At 36.6% G+C, this 17,880-nt stretch overlaps 1 protein-coding gene across 1 annotated transcript; it reads left to right on the plus strand.

Moving 5' to 3' along the window:
* Positions 1–1,951: 1,951 nt before the first annotated feature.
* Positions 1,952–2,893, plus strand: LOC118582935 (olfactory receptor 4K13-like). The gene has a single exon (XM_036186111.1). The coding sequence runs from the start codon at positions 1,955–1,957 to the stop codon at positions 2,891–2,893; it is 939 nt and encodes a 312-aa protein (XP_036042004.1). The 5' UTR covers positions 1,952–1,954.
* The last annotated feature ends 14,987 nt before the right edge of the window (positions 2,894–17,880 follow it).

Consider the following 17,880-nt stretch of genomic DNA (forward strand, 5'->3'; position numbering starts at 1 on the left):
AAACTTCTTATTGGTCAAGTAAATAATTTTGAAATATGGACTAGTTATGTCAATTATGTGATAATTAATAAGAATACCTCTATACTTTCATAGATATGTAGAACTTGTTATCATTGTAAGCAGAGAAATCCCTGAGAGATGTCCAAGATAATTATTACTAGGATTCTCATTTTGTTCCACAGAACAGGTGAATTTACCCAAGGGACAACTTCAGGAATGAATATAGGTCAGGACGAGGGGAAGTACTTCCAATAAACTCTCTGTATGAAATGGATGTCTTCACATATGCACATCAGATTGAAGAAAATATAACCCAATAAAAAAATCGTGAGTTTGATAAGGCAATTCATCTCTCCAACATTTTCTCTAAGATAATTCTTAAAATATTTCTAGGTATTTCTTCTGCCAATTCCCATTATGTGTGGACCTGAACAATGTTTGTCTTCTGCCATTTTTAGCAAACAATTAATGGGTTTTTTTTCTATATTTCCTAATCCAACAGCAGTTTCTGTGGATAAACATCAGGGCACACACCACCAAAAGACACAATCATAGAAGTGTGTTAGTGTCTGCATTAAAATTATTTCCAATCATCAACATGGGCAACACCCAGCTAGTATTGTACAATAATTTCCTGTTTCTTAAACAATTGCAGTATTGTTAAATCATAGAGTGCACTCTGGATAAGATAATTTTCAGCTCAGAAATAGCAGGAAATATAATAGCAAGTCAAATGAGACAAGGCATAACACTTGTTCATTTCAGAAATCAGATTAAGGCAATCTGGCAGCAAACAAGAAATTAGGAGCAACTACAGTACAATTCTCAGTAATCAGGATCTACCAGATAGTATGTATTTAAAGTGTTATTAAAAGTATTAAAGCCAGATGGTGTGGTGTACGCCTTTAATCCCAACACTCAGGAGGCAGAGCCAGGTGGATCTCTGTGAGTTCAAGGCCAGCCTGGTATACAGAGCAAAGTCCAGGACAGGCACCAAATCTACACAGCAAAACCTGTCTCAAAAAAAGAGAAAGAAAGAAAGAAAAGTGTATATTAAACTTTATCCACAAGTACTCTTAAAAATTCAAATATATTGTTACAAAGTTTATAACTTTAAACCAAAACAAATTACATTGGAAAAAATCTTTAGAGAAAAGAACAAATACTTGGTTTAAATGCTTCTACAAGGATAATTTGGTGTGTTTACTTTCAATGATTTTTTAATGTACTCATTTACAAGCCAAAGTTAGCATTACCTATGAGAATTGCTCCCAAGTTATAGACAAGAATTACAGATAAAGCAATAGAAGATTCTACTGAACCTAGGACCTCTGAAAATGTCTCTAAATGCACTCCAAAGCAATAAAAGGAAGTGTGAAATAGTTGTTAAGGTTTTGGAAAACAGTCATCATTGCCAATTGTTTTTCCTCATTTCTATATCTCATAGTTAATCAGTAAGTTTATGTCAACTTGGAGGAAATATAAGTATGAAGTACTTTAAAGAAAGTTGTAATTCCTAACAGGTCCAAAATATAGACCTCATTTCTATTATGAAATGTTATGATTGCTGGTGACACATTCAGATCATTTTTTATTAGACTGATAGGCAGAAACCCCCTTCCAGGTTGAGTTTCAGACATATTTAGGCTTTCAAATTGTTGTCCCTCTTCCTCACTGCACTCCCATTAGAGAAATTTCCTAAAAGAGCATGTGGATAGTATTCACACCTGATGCTTCTCTTCATGGGGAGTTGGACTTGGCTCATTAGTTCTCACTGGGGCAGCAATGCTTCTCAAAGTTGGCCAAGACTTGTCTTTACATTTAGCTTTCTGTTTCATGTATATATGTTAACTTGCAATATGAAGGTCAGATTTGACTAGTTAAGTCATTTAACATATCTATCTAATTGATCTTTCTTTGTCTGCAGGTTCTTTTGAAAGACATCCTGAGTATAATGGATGGAAGGAATCAGTCCATAGTATCAGAATTTGTGCTTTTGGGACTTTCCCATTCACAAGATCTTCAGGTCTTACTCTTCATAATATTTCTGATGTTTTATCTGCTCATTGTGTCTGGAAATATTGTCATAATGGTCTTAATCGCTATTGACCACAATCTCCATTCTCCAATGTATTTCTTTTTGGCCAACCTGTCCTTTGTTGATATGTGGCTTTCCTCAGTCTCCACTCCCAAGATGATTGCAGACTTTCTCAGAAAAAACAAGACTATTTCCTTTGCAGGCTGCATGTCCCAGGTTTTCTTTGCCCATTGCATTGGTGCAGGAGAGATGGTACTGTTGGTGGTAATGGCTTATGATCGCTATGTGGCCATCTGCAAACCACTCCACTACTTCACCATTATGAACCTGAAAAGATGCACTGGGTTGGTGTTGACTTCCTGGACCATTGGCTTTGTGCATGCCCTGAGTCAGCTTGTGGCAGTGTTACAGGTGCCTCTCTGTGGTCCCATGGAAATTGATAGTTTCTTCTGTGACATACCACTGGTGATCAGCATAGCCTGTATGGATTCCCAGGATTTGGATACTTTAGTCAATGCTGACTGTGGAGTTGTGATTGTAACCTGCTTCATTCTCTTGCTCATTTCCTATACATATATCCTTTTCACTGTTTGTCAGAATTCTAATTCTGGTGCATCTAAGGCCCTGTCCACATGCACTGCCCACATCACAGTGGTGATGATCTTTTTTGTTCCCTGCATCTTTATCTATGTATGGCCACTTAATATCACCTGGTTAGACAAATTTCTTGCTGTGTTTTATTCTGTTTTTGCACCTCTTCTAAATCCAGCTATTTATACACTGAGAAATAAAGAAATGAGAAATTCTATGAAGAGATTAAAAAGCTATTTCATGAATAACAAAGTAAATATATAATACACAGAAAAATTGCTATTAATATTTAAAATTTACATTTCACTAAATGAGGAAAGGTTGAAATTTTGTTACAGTTATTTGTATGTACCTTAATTATAGTCTTTTGATATGTAACAGGCTCAATATAATTCTGGAGATTGAACATTTTAATCATTTATAACATTTTTAATTATTTCTGAAAAATTTATAAAAATGATCTTTCCTCATTAGAAAACTATTGAAAATGGTTCTTAAATATCTACAGCAACATAAAGAATAATCTAAATGTATTTGTCAAGCTCCTAAATAAAATTTTTTGTAAAGTTCATTTAACTATTGCTCTAACAACATCAAAAAAATAATAATCTACCTTAACACTGCCCACAAGCCTTTTACTCACCCTTTCTAGGATGGTAACATTATTATTTTTACTTTATTCCAGCTTTCTCCAAGATAATAAGAGGAAAATAGAAAAAAATGGGTAAGAATAAAACAAAAGTTATAAACTGCACACTAAATAGCACTGGACATTATTTAGTGTTAATTTTATTACCTTAATTAAAATGAAATAGTTATATAAACAAACTAATGCTGATTTTTCTCAGTTATCTGAGTTTCAAGAACTAAAATTTGTCTTTCAAATTATCGACTATTTCAATAAAATCATGAACTATAATCTTTCTGAGATAATGGCCATGACCTTGCTTCCTAATCCTTTATATTTAAATATTTGATATAGTTAATAATATATAATAAACAATTTAACAAAACTAAAGTCCTGAGAGTTATTTCATTGAATACTAATGTTTATTTGTGAATAAAAATTTAAGTATGACCTTTGACATTTCAAATATTCTTAAAATTATAATTTTCATAATAATGCATCATAAGATATAATGCATCTCTTATTTCTCAAGAAATGTAGTGAAATTCAGTGATAAGAACAATAACAGAAATTAGATTAAAATGATATATATATAGCTTTTATTCTTATAAAATAAGAATAATACAACAAAATGATAGAATAAATTAAATATGTTTATGATTGTTAGCTGTCTGTTCAGGTCTGCCTGTCATGTTAGAAGTATCATTGCCACAATGACATTTATTATTAACTCAAATGTTAATATTTTAGTAGCTGAAGCAGACTTTGAAAGACATATTAAACTCTTTCAGGTAACAGACTTGAGTTTTTCTATAGTTAAAAGATGCAGAAAACAATTTTATTCTAACAGTATTCATTTGTTAAATGTCATTGCACAATATGCTAAAACAATAGTGTTTTTCTAAGAGTCACTCACACTGAATGAACTACCTATAACCCCTAAATTTAGGTGATTTTAATTATGTACATGCCATAATTCACATTCTGTTTTTATAATACAGTGTGAATTGTGAACAATTCTGATATACATTCTGAACTGTAATTGTAGCACATGTTAGTACATACATAACACTAAATAACTGTCAGATGTGTATTTACTGTCTCAGTTATACTTATTATTTCTATTGTTACTAATAAAAATAAGAACTTAACCTTTTATATTCATTGTCAACTTCAGATACTTTTGTTCTCATCTAGCATTCTGAGTTATATCCTCATAATATAACCTGAGTGAGGAATATTTTCTATTAAATTTTCTTTTTTAATTAATTATTTGAGAATTTACACATTTATGAGATGAGATACAATCATATATACCCCCATGTCCTTCCTCAACATATTCCCAAATGCCAGTAAACATGATTCTCTCCCAAAAATCAAGACATCTCCTTAAATGTAATTAGTGGTCCCATTAAGTGGAGAAGTGTGCAGTCATCCAGTACAGCATTAGCAACCCTCCCTTAGGAAAACCTCCAAAGAAGACAGCTGACAATCAATAATAGCTCCTTGGTTGAAGTTGGGACCCCAAGAACTCCTTCCCCATCCATGCAAAACTTGGATCTGGCTTGATCTTGTGCAGGTCTTATGCAGGTAACCACAGATTCTGTGAATTAATGAATACAATGACGATGTGCAGAAGACAGAATCCTCCAGCTCTTATACTCTTTCCAACCTCTTCCAAAATGTTCCCTTATTCTTGACTAAAGATGTTCCATTTAAGGGTGAGAATTTACATTCTCAGCACCATGACCAATTATTTATGTTTCTACTGACACTGAACACTGAAAAAATCTAAACATCTCTGACAAAGTTTGCAAGTAGCACACACACCAATCTATGCCTAAAAATTTAGAAATAATTTTAGGTTCCTCCCTAGTTCCTATGACCTTTTAGATACTGACTTTTGGCTAGGTTTTCAAAACCAGGCATGCATTCCCTACAGATAGAAGAACAGGCCTTAAATCCAATCAGAAAAGAGTTGTCTAGCCCATAATAGCCAAGCCACTCTTGTACCAGTGGGTACATCCTGCATGGCAAGTAAATACTATATTAGGTAAAGTCCAATGTTGTGTCAAACCCATAATGCCCTTTCTATCCTGGTAGTCTGAATAAATAACTTCCTGCACTATGAAAGCTAGCCTGCATGGAAAAAGTTTCCAATGAACCTAGAAATCAAACTATCTTTTTTAAATGTAAAAAAGGAATGTTTATGATAAATTCAATACATACAGGAAAAATGCTTCATGAACTTCACTCCTATTCATGATAGCAACATTTAAAAAACCAAAATGGAAGCATCATCTTATTTTTGTTATGGAATATATCTGCGTGGGTCTTTGCCAGATCCTCAGCATAGATGCTGGGGTGTTTAGTTTGGGGTTTTAGTGAAACTCCTTAACACTGGAAGTGAGAGTATCTCTGACTCTTTCACCTGTTCTTGGGATGCTTTTCCTCCTACTAGGCTACCTCATTCAGCCTTGAAATAAGGCTTTGTGTCTAGTCTTACCGCATCGTGTTATTCTGTGTCCAGTTGATATCCCTGCAAGGACTGCTCTTTTCTTAAAAGAGGATCAGTGGATCTGGGGTAAGGGGAAATGTATGGAACAGGAGGAGTGGAGGGAGAGGAGGCTGTGGTCTGAGTACATTGTATTAGAGAAGAACAAACTATCCTGAAAGCAAGAAAATAAAAAGAGAAAAAAAAACTATATTTGTTAACCTTGTAACTGTAATTTTGAATAGATACAAAGGGAATCCACTCTCTGGAGAACTAGAGGAGATAGTAAATGGTTGCTTTTCCTAGAGGAACAACCAAAGAGAGAGTTCAGTGATGGAAAGTTGAAGCTACAATATTTGTTATTCTCATGGCTCAAATAGATTGTCCCCAAAACTTCCTATCATATGCTTTACTATGAGATAGGAAGAGTGTTTTGAAAAGAGAGCAAAACCACACTTTCTCCTATCAGAATGATCATGTAGAAACAAAGAAAAGCTACTAGGTTTTCAAAGGCTCTCACCCTAGACATTTGTAAACTTTCAATTGCCTAATAGAATGCCACACTTAACATGAAATACAGTGACAGCAGTGGTTCTATGAAAGAATGATATGCTTATGAATCCTGTGATAACCTAATGGCATGTGTCAAGTTGGTAGAAAAAAAAATAACAAGATAAACACCAAATTCATAAAATGAAAGGAATAAGGAGCTGAAATTAATGAAAAGAACAATATAAAGATACAATAAAATGAAGATAGCTTAATCAAAGGATGAAAAATTTTAGTAAAATCACAGTAGGAAAAAGCACAAAAAAGGATATAAGGGCTAAATTAATAAAATTAGAAAAATAAAGGTAACATTCCAACACAACCACTGAAATCCAGATGATCGCTAGATGTTTTGAAAACATATACTCCAATAAGTTAGAAAAGTAGCCTAATCTATATACTATGATACTACTAATTTTGAGTGAGAAAGATTTTTTTAAGAAATAGCAAAATGAACTATGGGATATAATATTGAGGCAGTAACAAAATTTAAGCTAATGGGATAAGCCAGGACCAGATGGATCCAACCCTGTGGTCTTCAAGGACTTTCAAAAACAAATAACATCCATGTTTCCCAAAATGATCATGGGGAAAAAATGGAGAGAAAATTTTGAAGCTTATTCTAAAAACCCAAATTTAGCCTAATTCTAAATTCATATAAGGTCATAACAATAATAGTAACAGGCGGTATAAGCAAATTTCTTTGATGAACTACACACAAAATCTTCAATATGATATTTGATTCAACAATGCTTTTAAAAGGACATGTACTCAAATGTGTATCAGCAAATGCATGAATAAACAAAAGGTTGAAGAAAGAACATTTCCCAGTGAGGACCATTCTTTGACCAAAGGTATATAAGAATCTGTACTCTCACTCTAAGATACCAGAAAAAAACACTAAATGTCCACCAGTACAGGAAAATGACTCAGTAGCACAAATACATATGTCTAGAAAAATATATAAGCCCTAAAAGTTGGGAAATTGTGCCATATACCATCACATCTGTAATATTGACCTATGGAGCAAGAAATTCTTCAGAATTCTGGGAAGAATGTGGACAGGTCATGTAACTTGGGGCACTCCTTTGGCTTGTACCTGCAGATTTTAGCATTCACTGATATCGAGACCTCAGCAGAGGTGGAGTAAGAGTCTGAAGCCCAGATATTTTCAGCATTCCTTACCCCAATCATGTTAGGGAAGAGCCAGAGAGACAAGTGAGGCATATTATAGAGCATAGTGTAGTATGATGATGAAACCTAGAGAGTAGGCCATTGTTGTGGAATATTTGTTTAACTAGGCAAAGATGTGTTACATTTGGTTTTTTGTTGTTGTTGGGTTTTTGGTTTGTTTGTTTTTTCTTTTTTCTGATACAGGTCAAATTTATTGCTTTTTGAGTTTAAGAATGCCCCGCTGAAATGAATAAAGTTATAAAATATGTCATAGGTACTTGTGGAGAATCTGCCGGGTCATGTCACACTGAACTTACCACTGCCTTTATCACCTGTATCTCAAACCCTTAGCTGCAGAGTGTATATTTTGGTAATGAAAAGCCAGTTTGGTCACAGCACCAGTGAGATGACTGAAGGCTTGGGTAATAGGCAATAAAATTGTTCCCATCTAGATCACTGATTGATTTGAGACTGTCACTGAGGTAGGTAGAAAAACAGTGATTGGTGCCATAAAAAACTGTCAAGTTCTATAAAATAAGAATATGGTCTCAATTCCAGTAGACATATTTTCCATCTTGTTCCTAACTTATGATGGGTCAAGAATACACACACACACACACACACACATACACACACACACCCCTCAGAAACACATTTTATTACTTCCTGGGCCCTTCTAAGTATAATTGGTCCAGTATACATCATCTCTGAAGTCATGGTGTAGAAAAAAAATTTTTTTAATTAATTCATCCAAATTGTGTCTTCACACAATTTTCAGTCCAGAATTCAACTGGTACATTTTTACCTAGGGGAATCTTCTAAGGTCCAATTTATGTCCTACTGTACAGTTTAGTGATGTTTAAAAATATACATTTTTTGTTTTACTCTTTTTTTCTTTTTTTAATTTTATAATTTGATTTAATTTTACTTATCAGCTGCAGAATCACCTGTCCTCCATCCTCCTGCTACCCTGCCCTCCCTCCCAAGCCCACTCCCCATTCCCATCTCCTAGAGGGCAAGGACTCCCATTGGGATTCAGATCAGTCTGGAATATTCAGTCCAGGCAGCTCCAGTCCCCTCCTCCAAGGCTCAGCAAAGTGTCCCTGCATAAGCCCAAGGTTCCAAAGAGCCAGCTCATGCACTAAGGACAGATCCCAGTCCCACTGCTTGGGTACCTCCCAAACAGTTCAAGCTAATCAACTGTCTCACTTATCCAGAGGGCCTGATCCAGTTGGTGGCTCCACAGCTTTTGGTTCATAATTCATGTGCTTCCATTCATTTGGCTATTTGTCCCTGTGCTTTTTCCAATCTTAGTCTCAACAATTCACACTCACACAATCCCTTCTCTTTCTCACTGATTGGATTCCTGGAGCTCCACGTGGGGCCTGGCCGAGGATCTCTGCATCTGCTTCCATCAGTCATTGGATGAAATTTCTAGCATGACAGTTAGGGTGTTTGGCCATGCTATCACCAGAGTATGTCAGTTGGGGGTTTCTCTCAACCATTGCCAGTAGTCTATTGTGGAGGTAAATTTGTGGATTTCTGGGGACCTCTCTAGCACTTTGTTTCTTCCTATTCCCATGTGGTCTTCATTTATCATGGTCTCTTTTTCCTTGTTCTCCCTCTCTGTTCTTGAGCCAGGTGGTATCTCCCGCTCCACTAAGCTCTCTTTCCCTAGACCCTTATCTTCATTACCTACCTCATATCCAGTTTGCTCATGTACATATCATCCATTTCTCTGTCATTGGGAGATCCCTGTGTCTTTCTTAGGATCCTTTTTTTCTAGGTAGCCTCCCTGGAGTTGTGAGTAGCACTCTAGTCATTCTTTGTTTTATACCTAGTATCCTCCTATTAGTGAGTACATACCATGTTTGTCTTTCTGAGTCTGGGTTGCCTCACTGAGGATGATTGTTTTCTAGAGCCCTCCATTTGCCTGCAAACCAGATGATGTCATTGTTTTTCCTCTGCTGACTAGTATTCCATTGTCTATATGTACCACATTTTCTTTATCCATTCTTCAGTTGAAGGGCATCTAGGTTGTTTCCAGGTTCTGGCTATAAAAAGCAATGCTGCTATGAACATAGCTGAGCATGTGCCCTTGTGGCATGATTGAGTATGCCTTGGGTCTATGCCCAAGACAGCTACAGCTGTGTCTTGGGGGAGATGGATTCCCAATTTTCTGAGAAAGTGCAATATTGATTTCCAAAGTAGCTACACAAGCTTGCATTCCCACCAACAGTGAAGGAGAGTTCCCCTTGCTCTACATCCTCTCCAGCATTAGCTGTCTTCAGTGTTTTTTAACTCAGCCATTCTGAGGTGTAAGGTATCTCAAAGTCATTTTGATTTGCATTTCCCAGATAATTAGGGATGTTGAGCAATTCCTTAAATGTCTTTCAGCCATTTGAGCTTCTTCTGTTGAGAATTTTCTGTTTAGTTCTATAGCCCATTTCTTAATTGGGCTGTTGAGCATTTTGATGTCTGATTTCTTGAGTTCTTTATATTTTCTGGATATCAGTCCTCTGTCAGATGTGGGGTTGGTGAAGACCTTTTCCCATTCTGTAGGCTGTTGCTTTGTCTTGTTGACAGTGTCCTTTGCTCTATAAAAGTTTCTCAGTTTCAACAGGTCCCATTGATTGATTGTTTCTCTCAGTGTCTGTGCTACTGGTGTTATATTTAGGAAGTAATGTCCTGTGCCAATGTGTTCAAGACTACTTCCTGCTTTCTTTTCTATCAGGTTCAGAGTAACTGGATTTATGTTGAGGTCTTTGATCCACTTGGACTTAAGTTTTAGGCATGGTGAGAGATATGGATCTATTTGCAGCCTTCTACATATTGACATCCAGTTATGCCAGCACCATTTGTTGAAGATGCTTTCTTTTTTCCATTGTACAGTTTTGGCTTCTTTGTCAAAAATTACATGTTCATAGGAATGTGGATTAATGTCAGGGTCTTCAATTCCATTGCATTGGTCCACTTGTCGGTTTTTATGCCAGTACCAAGCTGTTTTTATTACTGTAGCAATATAGTAGAGCTTGAGGTCAGGGATTGCAATGCATCCAGAGGTTATTATATTGTACAGGATTATTTGGCTATCCTGAGCTTTTTGTTTTTCAATATGAAGTTGAGTATTATTCTTTCCAGATCTGTGAAGAATTGTGTTGGTATTTTGATGGGGATTGCATTGAATCTGTAGATTGCTTTTGGTAGGATGGCCATCTTTATATGTTAATCCTGCCTATCCATGAGCATGAGAGGTCTTTCCATTTTCTGACATCTACTTCAATTTCTTTTTTCAGGGACTTAAACTTCTTGTCATAAAGATCTTTCAGTTGCTTAGTTAGAGTTACCCCAAGGTATTTTATATCATTTGTGACTATTGTAAAGGGTGATATATCTCTGATTTCATTCTCAGCCTGTTTTTCAATTGTATGTAGGAGGGCTACTGATTTTTTTTTAGTTGATGTTGTATCCTCCTATGTTGCTGAAGGTGTTTATAAGCTGTATCAGTTCCTTGGTCAGATTTTTGGAGTCGCTCATATATACTATCATGTCGTCTGCAAATAGCAAAACCTTGACTTCTTCCTTTCCAATCTGAATCCCTTTAATCACCATATGTTGTTGTATTTGCTCTGGCTTCAAGTACTATATTGAATAAGTATGGGGAGAGTGGACATTCTTGGCTTGTTCCTGATTTTAGTGGAATCACTTTGAGTTTCTCTCCATTTACTTTGATGTTGGCTGTTGACTTGCTGTAAATTGCCTTTATTATGTTTAGGTATGTTCCCTGTATTCCTGATTGCTCCAAGACCTTTGTCATGAAGGGATGTTGGATTTTGTCAAATGCCTTTTCAGCATCTAGTGAGTTGATCATGTGGTTTTTTGCTTTCAGTTTGTTTATATGGTGTATTACATTGACAGACTTTCATATGTTGAACCACCCTTGCATCCCTGGGATGAAGCCTACTTGATAATGGTGAATAATTGTTTTGATGTGTTCTTGAGTCTGTTTGCCAGTATTATATTGAGTATTTTTGCATCTAGGTTCATGAGGAAGATTGGTCTGTAGTTCTCTTTCTTCGTTGCATCTTTGTTTAGTTTAGGAATCAGGGTAATTGTAACCTCATAGAAGGAGTTTGGTAATATTCCTTCTGCTTCCATTGTGTGGAACAATTTAAATAGTATTGGTATTAAGTCTTCTTTGAAGATCTGGTAGAATTCTGCACTGAAACCATCTTGTCCTGGGCTTTTTTTTTTTTTGTTTGGGAGACTTTTATTTATCATTTCTATTTACTTAGGGGTTTTTGGACTATTTAAATAGTTTATCTGGTCTTGATTTAACTTAGGTATGTGGTACCTATCCAGAAAATTATCCATTTCTTTTAGGTTTTCCAGTTTTGTGGAGTAGAGGTTTTTGAAGTATGACCTGATGATTTTCTGGATTTCCTCATTGTCTGTTGTTATGTCCCCCTTTTCGTTTCTGATTTTGTTAATTTGGATGCTCTCTCTGTCTTTTGGTTAGTTTGGATAAGGGCTTGTCTATCTTGTTGATCTTCTCAAAGAACCAACTCTTTGTTTCATTTTACTTTTTTGTATTGTTCTCTTTGTTTCTATTTTATTGATTTCAGCTCTCAATTTGATTATTTCCCGGCATCTATTTTTCCTGGATGACTTTCTTTCTATTTGTTCTAGAGCTTCAGGTATGATGTTAAGTCACTAGTGTGAGATTTCTCCAACTTCTTTATGTGGGCATTATTTAGTGCTATGAATTTCCCTCTTAGCACTGCTTTCATAGTGTCCCATAAGTTTGGATATGTGGTGTATTCATTTTCATTGATGTCTAGGAAGTCTTTAATTTCTTTCTTTATTTTTTCATTAACCCATTGGTGATTCAGCTGAGCATTATTCAGTTTTCATGAGATTGTAGGATTTCTGTAATTTTTGTTGTTGTTGAAATCTAACTTTAAATCATGGTGGTCTGATAGAACACAAGAGGTTATTTCAATTTTTTTGTATCTGTTGATATTTGCTTTTTGGCCAAGTATGTGGTCGATTTTAGAGAAGGTTCCATGGGGTGCTGAGAAGAAGTTATATTCTTTTTTGTTCAGATGTAATGTTCTATAGATATTCATTAAGTCCATTTAAATCATAATGTCATTTAAGTCTTTTATTTCTCGGTTAAGTTTCAATTTGGCAGATCTGTCCAGTGGTGAGAGTGGGGTGTTGAAGTCTCCTACTATTAATGTGTGGGCTTTTATACGTGATTTAAGCTTTAGTAATGTTTCTTTTACAAATGTGGGTGTCCTTGAGTTTGGGGCGTAAATGTTCAGAATTGAAACTTCATCTTGGTGGATCTTTCCTGTGATGAGTATGCAATGCGCTTCTTAATATCTTGATTGATTTTAGTTTGAAGTCGATTTTGGCGGATATTAGGATGGCTCCACTTGCTTGCTTCTTAAGACCATTTGATTGGAATGTCTTTTCCCAGCCTTTTATTCTTAGGTAGTGTCTATCTTTGAATTTGAGGTGTGTTTCTTGTATACAGCAGAAAGATGGGTCTTGCTTTTGTATCCATTCTGTTAGTCTGTGTCTTTTCATAGGTGAATTAAGTCCATTGATATTAAGGGATATTAATTACCAGTGATTATTCATTCCTGCTAATTTTATTTATTTATTTTTTTTTAAATTTTTTTTGGTGGTAGTGCATGTGTACTTCTCCTCTTTGGAGTTTACTGCTGTAGTGTTATCTGTGGCCTGTCTTTTCATGGGTGTATCTGACTTCCTTAGGTTGGAATTTTCCTTCTAGTGCTTTCTATAGGACTGGGTTTGTGGATAAGTATTGTTTAAATCTGGCTTTGTCTTAGAATGTCTTGTTCACTCCATCTATGATGATTGAAAGTTTTGCTGGATATATTATTAGTCATGGCTGGCATCCATGGTCTCTTAGTGTCTGTATTACATATGTCCAGGCCCTCTGGCTTTCAAAGTCTCCATTGAGAAATCTGGTGTTATTCTGATGGGTTTGCCTTCATAAGTCACTTGGCCTTTTTCCTTTGCTGCTCTTAATAGTTGTTCTTTATTCTGTACATTTAGTTGTTTAATTATTATGTGGCTAGGGGACCTTTTGGAGGGGTCTAATCTGTTTGGTGTTATTGGCTTCTTGTATCTTCATAGGCATTTACTTCTTTAAGTTATGAAAGTTTTCTTCTATGATCTTGTTGAATATATTTTCTGCACCTTTTAGTTGGTATTCTTCTCCTTCCCCTATCCCTATTATTTGTAGGTTTGGTCTTTTCATGGTGTCCCAAATTTCCTGGACATTTTGGGCTCTGACTTTGTTGGTTTTAGTATTTTCTTTGACTGATGAATCTATTTCTTCTACCATATCTTCAATGCCAGAGATCCTCTCTTTCATCTCTTGCATTCTGTTGGTTATACTTGCATCTGAAGTTCCCATTCATTTACTCAGATTTTCTATTTCTAGCATTCCCTCTGCTAGTGTCTTCTTCATTTTTTCTATTTCCCTTTTCAGGTCTTGGACTTTTTCTCTCATCTGTTTCATTGCTTTTTCATGATTTTCTTTCAGGGACTTATTGTTTTCTTCTGCTTTATTTGTCCATTCCTTTAGTTTTTATAGCGTTCTTCCCATTTTTTTTGTTTGTCTATTCCTCTACTTTATTTTTGATTTATTCTATATAAGGCTCTAGCCTCTTCGTGATGTTATTTATAAGGTTGTTTTCTTCTGCTTCTTCCATTCTATGATGTTCAGGTCTAGCTGGTGGAGGAGGGCTAGGTTCTGGTGATGCTGTATTGCTCTTTATTTTGTTGTATGTACTTCTGCTTTGACATCTGCCCATCTCCTCATGGATTTGTTCCTGGTCTTATCAGCCCTCTTGGTCCAGATAGAGCCCTGGTCCAGATGGGAGCTGGGGGCTAGTCTCTGAGTCTCAGGAAGTGGAGGGGGGTCTTGGGCGGATGGGTGTGGGAGCAGGGCATGTAGATTGCAGGATCTGCAGGGAGTTTTAGGAGAAGAGGAACCTTCCCCCTGGGGCCTGCCCCATTGCCAGTATCTGGAGTTAAGTTGGGCTGGTTTTCCCCAGAATGGGTGGCGCCCAGGGATGGGACCTAGGGGCAGGCCTCTCTAGGTATGACCTCAGGCACCCATGTCTGGTCCATATTGGAGCTAGGGGCTGGTCTCCAATTCTCAGGAAGTGGCGGGGGGGGGGGTTCTCAGGAGGATTGGTGTGGGGGCAGGGCATGTAGACTGCATGGTCTGGGGTGGGTGGAGTCTTGGAGAAGGGGAACCTTTCAGCCAGCCCTGCCTGATTGCCAGAAACTGGGATGAAGTTGGGCGGGTCTTCCCAGGAAGGGCTGTGCTCAGGGATTGTGTTACATTTGTTAATGCAGCATTTGTTTAACTGTATAAAGATGTGTTGAATTTGTTTTCTCTTGACTCCCTAAGAGACTGGTTTATTAAAAAGCAGAATGACCAATAGCTAAGCAGTAGAGAGATAGGTAGTGCCGGCAGGTAGAGAGAAAAAGTAAGAGGAGGAATCTAGGCACAAGAGAGAACTAGGGGAGAGGGAAAAATGAGAGAGATGCCCCAGGACCAGCCAACCAAGCAGCCACTAGCCAGTGAGGTGTTGCAGAGGAAGCAGGAAAGTAGGACACACAGAATGAAAGAAAGGTTAAAGAAAATAAACCTGTGACAAAACATAGATAAAGAGAAACAGGTTGATATAAGTCATAAGAGCTTGGGACAAGACTAAACTAAGTCCAAGCACTCATAATTAATGAGTCTCCATGTCATGATTTTGGGGACTGAGGGTCCAATAAAGCCTGCTACAGGCTTGTCTAGGAAGGATTGACTGTGAAGATAATACTATTTATTTTTATTAGTCATTTATGTTTATATATTTTAGCCCTTAATAGTATATCTTTGAAAGTTGTATACAAGTATCTTGGTACAAGGTAGGGGTGCAGGGCAGGGGAACAAGAGCAGTTGGAAAGTTGCAGGAAAAGGTGGGAGTGGTGTTTTTTTTAAAGTCTGATATATGAAAGTCACAAAAAAAGGCTAATTTCAAAAATTCAAGTGGATCTCATACCTGACACAGTAAATGTGGCCAGGAACCTGACACTAGATAGGGCATGGGCCTAGGGAAAACCTGTTGCTATTATTCTACTAAATGAATGGAGCAATAAAATGACTCCTAATAACATAATCTATAGCATAAATGAATGTATCACTCACCTCTTATCATAGAAGCCTTTTCTTGCAGGAAATGGTAATTAATGCAGAAACCCACATCTGGGCAATGTGCAGAGAGGGAGAGACTTTGGAACTCTAAGCCCTAACTGAAATTGCTTTATCACAACCCTCCTCCCAGTGCTCAGGTAGCTGTGCTCAAGAGGAGTTGGAAAGATTGTAAGAGCCTGAGGTGGTAGATGATTTCAAGAAAATGGGTTTTTTTCAGACAGAAGAGATACACATACAAAGTCACAGAAACTGTCAAGACATTCACAAGACCTGAACAAATTAAGCTAGCCAAAAATCCAAGCACAGAGAAGAAGAAGTAAGCATAAAGTCAAACCCCTAGCCAAAAAAGCTATTTTGCAGTTGAACCTCCTAGGAAACAGAAAATCATTTTTTTTCAATAGAACAACACTGGATATCAACCATACCTCAGGACATGCCTTATTCTCAGGAGTATCTGCAAGCACAAAATGGACTCCATGTTTCTTTTGTGCTTTTTATTGTTGCTTTGTTCTGAAAAAGAGATTTTATTTCTCATACAATACATTCTGATTACAGTTTCCACACACTCTACTCCTGCCAGTACCTCCTGAATTGCCCTCCCATCTGGATCACTTCCTTTCTGTCTCTCCTTAGAAAACAAACAGGTATCAAATGAGTAATAATAAAATATTATATAAGAACATAAAACAAACACAAACCAATCAAAATAGTACAAAACAAACAAACTGAAGGAAAAGAACTCAAGGAAAGTCAGAAGAAATAGATATATACAAAGACACATTGGTTCAAACACTCAGGAATTTCATTAAAACACAAACCTGAAGCAGCAAAAAATATATGCAAAATCTGTAGAGTAACAAATATGTAAAGTAAAAGAATAAAAAATTTAAAAAATTAAAAAGCTCTGACATGAAACAAGGAACCTCCAAGGATCCATTTCAGTTAGCTTTCTGTTGGCCATGAGAACATGGTCTGCCCTTAGCAGTAGCTTATACCCCCAATGAGACTTGAAGAAAGCTAAATTTTTATTTACAAGTATTTATCAGTTGGACATAGCTTTAGGGTTGGGGGCATGTATCTGCTTCTTCCAGCTATAGCACCTCAAATAATGCAAACCTGTGCTGCCTCAGTCTCTGAATTCCTGTGTGTGTTGATCCTGCTCTGTTTAGAAGGCCTCGTTTCCTTGGTTACCACTACCCCCTCTGCTTCTTACACTCTTTCTGATTCCTCTTACACTCTTTCTGATTCCTCTTCCATGGGGTTCCCTGAGTCAAAAGAGAAGGTATTTGATGAAGACATCCCATCTGGGGCTGAGTATTCCAAGGTCTCTCACTCTCTGCATATTATTTGATTGTGGGTCTCTGTATTTATTCCCATTGGTTTGAGGAGGAAGCTTCAAAGATAGTGGCTGAATAGGGACTAATCTACAAGGATAGCAGAATGCAATTGGAGCTATTTCATTGGTGCTTTGTTTCTTTTGTAGAATAGTAGTATTTGATTTTCCCCTAGATGCCTGGGCTATCTAGCCTCAGGTACTTGGTCATTCAAGCAGCATTGGGTTTGGGTTCCCTGTCATGGAGTGGGTCTTTAATCAAATCAGATATTGGATGGTTACTCCCACAAGCTTTGTGCCACCAGTACACTAGCATATGTTGCCGATAGTACATCTATGTAGATGAAAGGTTTGTAGCAGGAATGATGTTTATGTTTCTCCTTTGGAAGTGTGCAAAGTACCTTTCAGTAACAAAGTTGCTAACATGAAAGAATGAAGGCTTTGTGTAGGCATCATTTTTATTTCTCTGAGCTCAATGAGTTGCATAGACATTATTTTCATCATTAGAGCTTTGTGGTCACTTTGAGGAGAGAGGCCTATACTATGCCCTTTGAAACAGGCTTGGCTGTTTAAAGTTCCCATAAGACCTCTTTGGATCTTTTTTAAAATAGAGAAGATATATAAAATTGGGTAGGTAGTATAGGACGAATTTCTAAGGGTCTTACTAATAAAAAACTCAGGGGAGCCAGGTATTGGTCTACAAGGTAGGGAGATGTAAAAGGAGCTGAAAGGGAGTTGGAAAACAGAAAAGAATATAGTAAAAATTTATTATTTAAAATTCTCAAAAATGAATAAAACTACTAAAAAGAAAAAAATAGAC

The sequence above is a fragment of the Onychomys torridus genome, chromosome 4 (genome assembly GCF_903995425.1).
Source record: "Onychomys torridus chromosome 4, mOncTor1.1, whole genome shotgun sequence".
Taxonomy (NCBI): Eukaryota; Metazoa; Chordata; class Mammalia; order Rodentia; family Cricetidae; genus Onychomys; species Onychomys torridus.

Coding starts and splice junctions, on each gene's coding strand:
- LOC118582935 (XM_036186111.1), top strand. CDS start 1,955: ATGGATGGAAGGAATCAGTCCATAGTATCAGAATTTGTGCTTTTGGGA.